At 41.4% G+C, this 7,483-nt stretch overlaps 1 protein-coding gene across 3 annotated transcripts in view; it reads left to right on the plus strand.

The window, feature by feature from the left end:
• The window catches only part of SOX6 (SRY-box transcription factor 6), a 596,389-nt gene extending 589,405 nt beyond the window's left edge, over positions 1-6,984 (plus strand). For all 3 annotated transcript variants that reach the window (XM_080816117.1, XM_080816115.1, XM_080816116.1), the window contains exon 16: positions 4,037-6,984. In XM_080816117.1, coding sequence (XP_080672243.1) covers positions 4,037-4,340 — 304 coding nt within the window. In that variant the 3' untranslated portion in view covers positions 4,341-6,984. The remainder of the gene's footprint in view (positions 1-4,036) is intronic.
• The last annotated feature ends 499 nt before the right edge of the window (positions 6,985-7,483 follow it).

Genomic DNA, 7,483 nt, shown 5'->3' on the forward strand with positions numbered 1-7,483 from the left:
AGAAGTGAAGAGAGTGAATATACACAGCTTTTCAAAGAGTTTTGCCTTAAAGGAGATAGAGAAATAGAGCAGTAGCTAGAGGGGGATGCGAGTCAAGAGAGAATTTTGTTGGTTTTTGTTTTTAAAGTGGGAGAGAGGGCACCTGGGTGGCTCAGTGGGTTAAGCCTCTGCCTTCGGCTCAGGTCATGATCTCAGGGTCCTGGGATCGAGCCCCACATCAGGCTCTCTGCTCAGTGGGAAGCCTGCTTCCTCCTCTCTCTCTGCCTGCCACTCTGCCTACTTGTGCTCTCTCTCTCTCTTCAAATAAATAAATAAAATCTTTTTTAAAAAAATAAGTAAAGTGGGAGAGATTGTGGCATGTTTATGTGCTAATGGGAATGATCCAGGAAAGAGGGAAAATTGATCCTGCAGATGGGAGAGACAGTAACTGGAGAGAGATCCTCGGTAAGTGAGAACAGTTTCAGTGCAGAAGTAAAAGGGTTGGCCTTACTTTGGATTACGAATTCATTCAAAATACAGGGAGGCAAGCAGAGAATTAGAACAGACAGAGATCAATGGATAAATGTGATTGGCGGGAGCTTGTGAAAAATTTCATCTGATTATTTCTAATTTCTCTATGAAATGGAAAGCCAGGTCATCAACTGAGAGTGAGGATATGGGAGAGGTTGGACATCTGAAGAGAGCTGAGAAGGTGTGAAATAATTATCTAGGAGAGTAGAAGAGGGAGTGGCATAGGAAAAAGTACAACACGAGGGCTGAACAGCACCAGAGGCCAATTTGAAATTCATGCTCAAAAAATCTGAGACTAGTATGTATGCACGGTAGTGTGTTTTTTCTGCAGCCAGTTCAGCTACATGGGAGTGCTCAAAAGTAGGCAGAAAGTTCAAGTTTTGCCTTGTAAGGGAGGGGAGAGTACCTGCGAGACAGTGACTAACCACAGAATTTATCCTGGGTAAAGAGGTAAAGGCAGGACACATGGGGAAAGGACAGGGACAGCAAAAATTGGTTGAAGGATTAAGGAATTGTAGATGCCCATAGGGTGGGAGAATTGTTGGACTGGGGTTTCAGAGGAAAAAAACTAGAAAGAGAAGATGTGGTGGTCATAGACTGGGATGTTTAAAATGGACATCAGGGTGGGGTTACAGCTGGAAATGACGAGGTCTGCTGACACAGGGAGGGGGCCAGAGCAACACCGCGGAGAGGAGGTCAAGAAGTTGAGATTGCAAGGTGTTGAAATTATCACCTCCATGGACAGTGAGTCATCAAGAATTATGGCAGAAGAACTATTAGAGAGGGAGTGACAGTAAGCCAGGAGCTAACATCTTTAAGGAACAAGGGGCAATGATGAGGCAGGAAGTAGACAGGGAGTCAGTGGGTGACATAGTCAGGCATCCCTCTACCACCAGTAGTTGGCTTTTGGCTATCATGTGCTTCACTCCAGAAAGTAAGTTGTACCGATATTTTATTTGTTTGTTTTTAGTGTTCAATTACCAGCTTAATGTCCAAGTATTGTGAAGTATGTGGAGCCCAGTTTCGAAGAGTTTGATTCTGATCCATATTGCCAAGTATTTTTCTGATTGTGTGAGCTTGCCTTCCTCGCCCTAATCTTGATATCCAGTAGAGAATTTGTGACATTAAGGAAAGGTTCAGCTCCTGGCTCTCATGCTCCTGTGGCCTTAGACAAACAATTTGAACTCTCTGAAACTTAGTAGGTAACTTCATCAGTAAAGAGGGGAAATAATATTTACCTCTTAGGCTTATTGTGAGGTTTAAAGAAGATAATGTGAAAGCATCTGAGCATAAGCATCTAAGCGTTATCACCAGCACATAATAGGAGCCCAGTTAAAATTTATTTAAGAGACCAACACATGTAGATAGTTTGATTTAAAAGTACTACAAAACTGGCCATCTATTCTTTTTAAAAAAAGAATGTCCTTTATGAAAAGAAAGTGTACCATTGGATAGTTAGTGTATGGAATGTAGAGTTTGTGTTACAGATTAGCTCACCAAATTGGGAAATCTGTAAAATGGGTTAATATTGCAATAAAAGTTTTTACCCTACACTCATTATGTGATTAAGGCAAAAATATTTTTATTGCAATTATCCAAGTTCTGTAAAAAATTTAATGAGGCATTCACTGCCTTGGGCAGGCTAGCATGAAATTTAATTTGCGTTAATTTGCCCAAAAGTTAGGAAGCAGAATATACTGTTTTTAGAATTTAATTCTTTGAGAGGGAAACTAGTATTTGATGAGATGTTTCTGTGAACAGATCTAGATTCCTCTATCATCTTCTTCAGGCAATAAAAAAAAATCACCATGAGCTTCATAGAGAATGGATCAATATCAGGTCTTAGTGCCAACTGGGTACTGACAGGATCTATAGAAATCGGGAATTTTTATGAGACACAATGAGTATAGTCTATTTGTCTGTTGAATATGTAGAGAGGAGAAAGTGATAGAATTCAAGTCAAGTGACCTAGTTTTAAAAGCTGGCTCTGCTGGGTGTTGAATGCAAGACTTTACACAAGGCCTTACTTTCTTCATCTGAAACCTGGGCGTGACAATACCTCATGGGGTTGCCATGTTAACTGAATGAGGTAATATATACGAAAATATTTGCTATATTGTATTAGTCAGAGGTGAAGGAATCATAGTCATCCCTTTTGGGGATTGGAAGAGATTGTTAAAGATAGCATTATGCAGTATCTTACAGAGTGAGTCTAGGTCATTCCCATCATTGTTCCTTCTACCAGGCTGGAAGGCATGCAGGGCTTTCCGAGAAAATTATTCCAGAAATGTCAAAGAATGGCTGGTAACTTAGCTACTTCTTCATAGATTTGGGATATTTTTCTGACTGAGGTGGACAGAAAGATTTAACGAAATTGTAGAGGGTCAGTAAGAACCATTCAAGGGATGGACTAACCTGAAGTCATGAGTATTAAAAGGTGAAAGGACTTTCCAAGACTTCCCTGACCCCAGCTCTCATAAACATTTGGAAACTGAAGTTCAGAAAGGATAGTTACAGTGATATTTTGAAATGAATTTAAATGGTAATTATTGTCCATTCAGGTTGAGGAATGCTTGGCAAATATTGCAACCATGAGAATATTTTTTCAGTCATAGTCTGTGAGCTAGGTGTCATAGGTCTTTAATTCTTTCAACCAATTACAATGCCTCAAGGGAAATTGAGAGGCAGAGAGCAACGTCTCCCTGTAGAGGGAGAGACTGACCTTCATACAGGGTCTGGTAAGTTTATTTGAACCAGAGTACCATTATGACAGAATGATCTGGTGTGACCCAGCCTTGGCACCCGCTAGGATCTGGGATGAGGCAATGTGTGTTATTCTGATAAGTCTCAGGGCTCTCGCCGCTCTTCACTCCTGACTCCTCCAACCCAGCGCCAGGCCAGGGCCTTGGGAGTCATAACATCCAAGATGCTCCTTCCATAATTATGAAAATAGAAGCTCCTTAAAGGAGCGTCCCTTCCAGTTCAGTCATAGAAATAGGTAGATATTTGCATAGATAGCAAATATATGCTTTCCTAAATCTGACTCTCTGGGACATACTCGATCCCTTCTCATCTTGATCTTCCCTTTGTACAATTCTCAAGCCAAGCTGAAGACACGAGCCTGCTTAACGGTGTCACTAAAATATATCTCACGCTACCGGTTATTTTGTTTTTATCGTCCTGGGAGATCTTAAAAAATGATGTCACATGTAACTTTTGGAATTGACTACAGCATTGGTTTCAAATGCCAAGTGTTATTCAACCTTTGCCATATGTAATGTTGTAAGAACACTGCTTTTATGTTTCAACACCATCAATAAATTGCTCCATTGTATTGCTTAATGCCCAACCATAGCACTGGGGGAGATGTGCAGGACCTCCAGGGAGCACCTTTGTCCCTTTCTGTGGTTTGCTTAGAATGTCAAACAGAGCCCCCTCTCAGAATGTGTGGGGGAGGAATTCGAGTGCCACCCGGAAGAACATACAGATTTCCCCCTGTTTTATTTTATTTTTTGAATCCATACAGGCAGCAGCCTCAGATTCCAATCACCACAGGAACAGGTGTTGTGTATCCTGGTGCTATTACTATGGCAACAACCACACCGTCACCTCAGATGACATCTGACTGCTCTAGCACCTCGGCCAGCCCAGAGCCCAGCCTCCCTGTCATCCAGAGCACTTATGGTATGAAGACAGACGGCGGGAGCCTAGCTGGAAATGAAATGATTAATGGAGAAGATGAAATGGAAATGTATGACGACTATGAAGATGATCCCAAATCAGACTATAGCAGTGAAAATGAAGCCCCTGAAGCTGTCAGTGCCAACTGAGGAGTGTTTGTTTGCTGAATTAAAATACTTTGACATTTCACCTCCCCTCCCCCAACAAAAAGTTCTTAAAGAGCCCGCATGCATTTGTGGCTCCACAATTACATCAGCAGAATGGTCTTAATTGTTTCGTAAAGTGTGAGACAGATTAAGTTTTCCCGGATTTTTCATGAACTTGAGTTTTTGTCGTTATTGTTATTGTTGTTGTTGTTGTTTTTTTAATTTAGGTGAAGACATATTAAATATGAGACACCAGGACTTGAAAACTTATCTCAATCCATAGCTGTCTTACAAGTCTTATATTTTTGTCTTACTTTTTTTTTTTCCTTTTGGATGTTGATAAAGGTTTAAGTTACTGTTTTAGATGGGGTTAAACATTCTCACTCAGGTATGCTGTGCCGGCCTACAGGTTGTGAATGTGTTTTTATTATGAATTATTGGAGAGAACAACTGAGGATTTCATATTGTGAAACAGAAAAGTCCACAGCGTGTGCAGCTGCATGTAGAGCATATTCAAAAGGCCTCGGAATTCCATTTTTCCATGTGTAGAGTTAAACTCTGAATGTGCCAAACTTTTCTCAGAACTTTTGAATCTTCATATTTTGGAAGTCTTAAAGGAGACACTGCGAAGTCTTAGACAATCTTTGGCATCTTAAAATAAAATAGCAAACCACACATTTTTTTTTCCAGAAAATGGTAAAGTACTCAGGAATCTGGAGACAAGATATTGTAAGGAACGAACAAGGTTGCCACAGTGCACGTACCCAATCGTGTTTGCCTCTTGACGTGCCATCAGTGCGTGACGCGCTGCGACGAGCGCGCCCCAGAGCATTCACCACACCAGATACCCACGTGGTGGTCTTCTCTGCCTGAGACCACCTCTCACTACATCCATTATCCCTTCGCCTTTTAACCCTGACATTCAGTCTTAACACATTTTCTCTTAAATAATTTATTCATTCCAGAATGTCAAGGGTCCACTTACTATTTATTTGAAAAAAAATGTTGGTGGCATTAATTTAATAATTCTTGTTTTTCACCCTCCTTCCCTGAAGATCTTTTCAGCCCCTTTCACCTCCTTCTCCTGCTACATACAAAAGGTGTACATAGTGATTTTATGTCCCCAGAGCATCTGGAAGCATTTCTGAAACAAGATTCTGTTAAATACTTATATTGTTTTCAAACATAAGTGTCTATCTGGCTGGAGGGCTGTGTATTTGGATACAGGTGTAGAGTCTTACACTTCAACAGGTCTGCCCCTGAGGTTCTCTGGGACCTCAAGTCTTTCGCCAGACTTCCCCTCTAATACAGTCTAGCAACAGTGGTAGGATCTGCATCAGCGGCATTTCCCCTAAATGCCCTTCGGCAGCAAGGGGCAGCAGTGGTGACAGCCAGGCAGGAGGGTCCACAGCCGAGCTGAAAGCCCAAGGTTGTGGGCCACAGAGGAGGCCACAGCGATGCTGTCATGGGCTGGCATCTCCACACTGAGTCGCCTTGTCCCATCTGGCACGCCTAGGGAGTTTTTGTTTTTATTTTTGTTTTGTTTTGTTTTTGCAAAATCCCCAGGATGCAGGAAGCCACATGACAGCCTCAAGGCAAAGACAGAGGCAAATAGTCATTATACATCCAGAGAATGAAAGAAAACCATAGGGAAGGAGAAGGAGGGGAGATACATTCCCTGTAGGGGATGTTCCTACTGTTAACTCTGGGGAACGGATGACTCCTGGGGCAGCAGGTGAGCTCCTCTGGCTCCCTCCCTCCATCGGTAGCCACATGGGTGGGTGGGGGGGCATGCCTCCCTGTGAACATGATTAACAGCACTGGACACAGGGGGATTTCTCTGGAGATGTGCTGATGGGTGGGGAGGCAGTGAGGTTTCATTCCCCTCTCCTAACTACTGGAAGCTCAGCCATGCCATTTTGACCTTCCTGAAACCAGGACTGACTGCCTGTGGTGGGGGAGGGACCCTCACCCGGAGTGGTTCAATGGGAAAATGTCAGTTAATGGGACAGTTCACCTCATGGGACAACCCAGAATCTGATCACCAGGACATAGGAACGGCCCCATCAGATTTCTTGAGCCATTTTGTCACTTGGAAGAAAATAGTGTACCTTCATATTTATTTAAGGAGTGCTCAAGGCCATACCTAATAGCAATAAATAGGTCTAGCCAAGATGTTACTGGCTGTGTCATTAGCTGGGAGTGCTCTCCATAAGCTGATTAAGGTACTGATAGGAATGTTTTGTTTGTAGTATTGGTTGGGGATTGGAACTTTGTTTTTGTACATTTATTTTAAATGAGGAGGAGGCCATTTTTTTTCTCAAAAAATGAATATTTATTATTGTCTTACTGATTTTTTTTTTTATTATATACCTCTCCTCCTCACTTCATACTCATGTTTTTTTCTCTTTCTCTTTGACTCAGCTTTTGCTCTCTCCTCTTCTCTCCTCCTTTTTTTATTTTGCCGCATAGGTAGAGTGCTATATGGCTAGCATTGTATTGTATGTAATTAATTTTGCACAAAGGCAAACATTTAGAACAGTAGGTTAATTTTGTTTGTTTTTATGACCATGCCAAAATAATATTCTGGGCTGGTGGAGAACAAAGGACTGTTCTTTAGGACTGAAACTTGATTTTGCTTATAGTTAAAAAAAAAAAAAAGAAAGAAAAAAAAAGAAAGAAAGAAAAAAAACAAAAAACACACACACTCACAGATGTTGTTTCGTAAGTGTTATAAGCACTGGATATAAATGGTATTTTTTATCACTTCTGACTAATGTGAAACTGTTGTACGAAAACGACATGAACAAAAGTCATCTGTTTCGACTCGTGTGGGCTTGCCTCACAGTTGCCGGATTTGAGTCATTTTTATGTCTTGTTATTTCATTTATTTATGCAAAATACATGTGTGTATGAACACTTTGTTTTAGCTCCAGCTCTGCCTCGGTACTGGGGTGCAGTTACTCCTAGCCATGTTCTTAAAAGTGAAAGGCTATTCAGGAATGATCTGATTGTAAACGTCTCTTTCATTGGGTCAAACAGTGATGCTGTATTTGAATCTAAATTCTGCGCGTAAGCAGTTTATTTATTAGCCAAGTGTGGCTCTAAATATCCACGGAAATTAAGAATGACAATCATAGGGATCA

This window comes from Martes martes, assembly GCF_963455335.1.
Source record: "Martes martes genome assembly, chromosome: 10".
Taxonomy (NCBI): Eukaryota; Metazoa; Chordata; class Mammalia; order Carnivora; family Mustelidae; genus Martes; species Martes martes.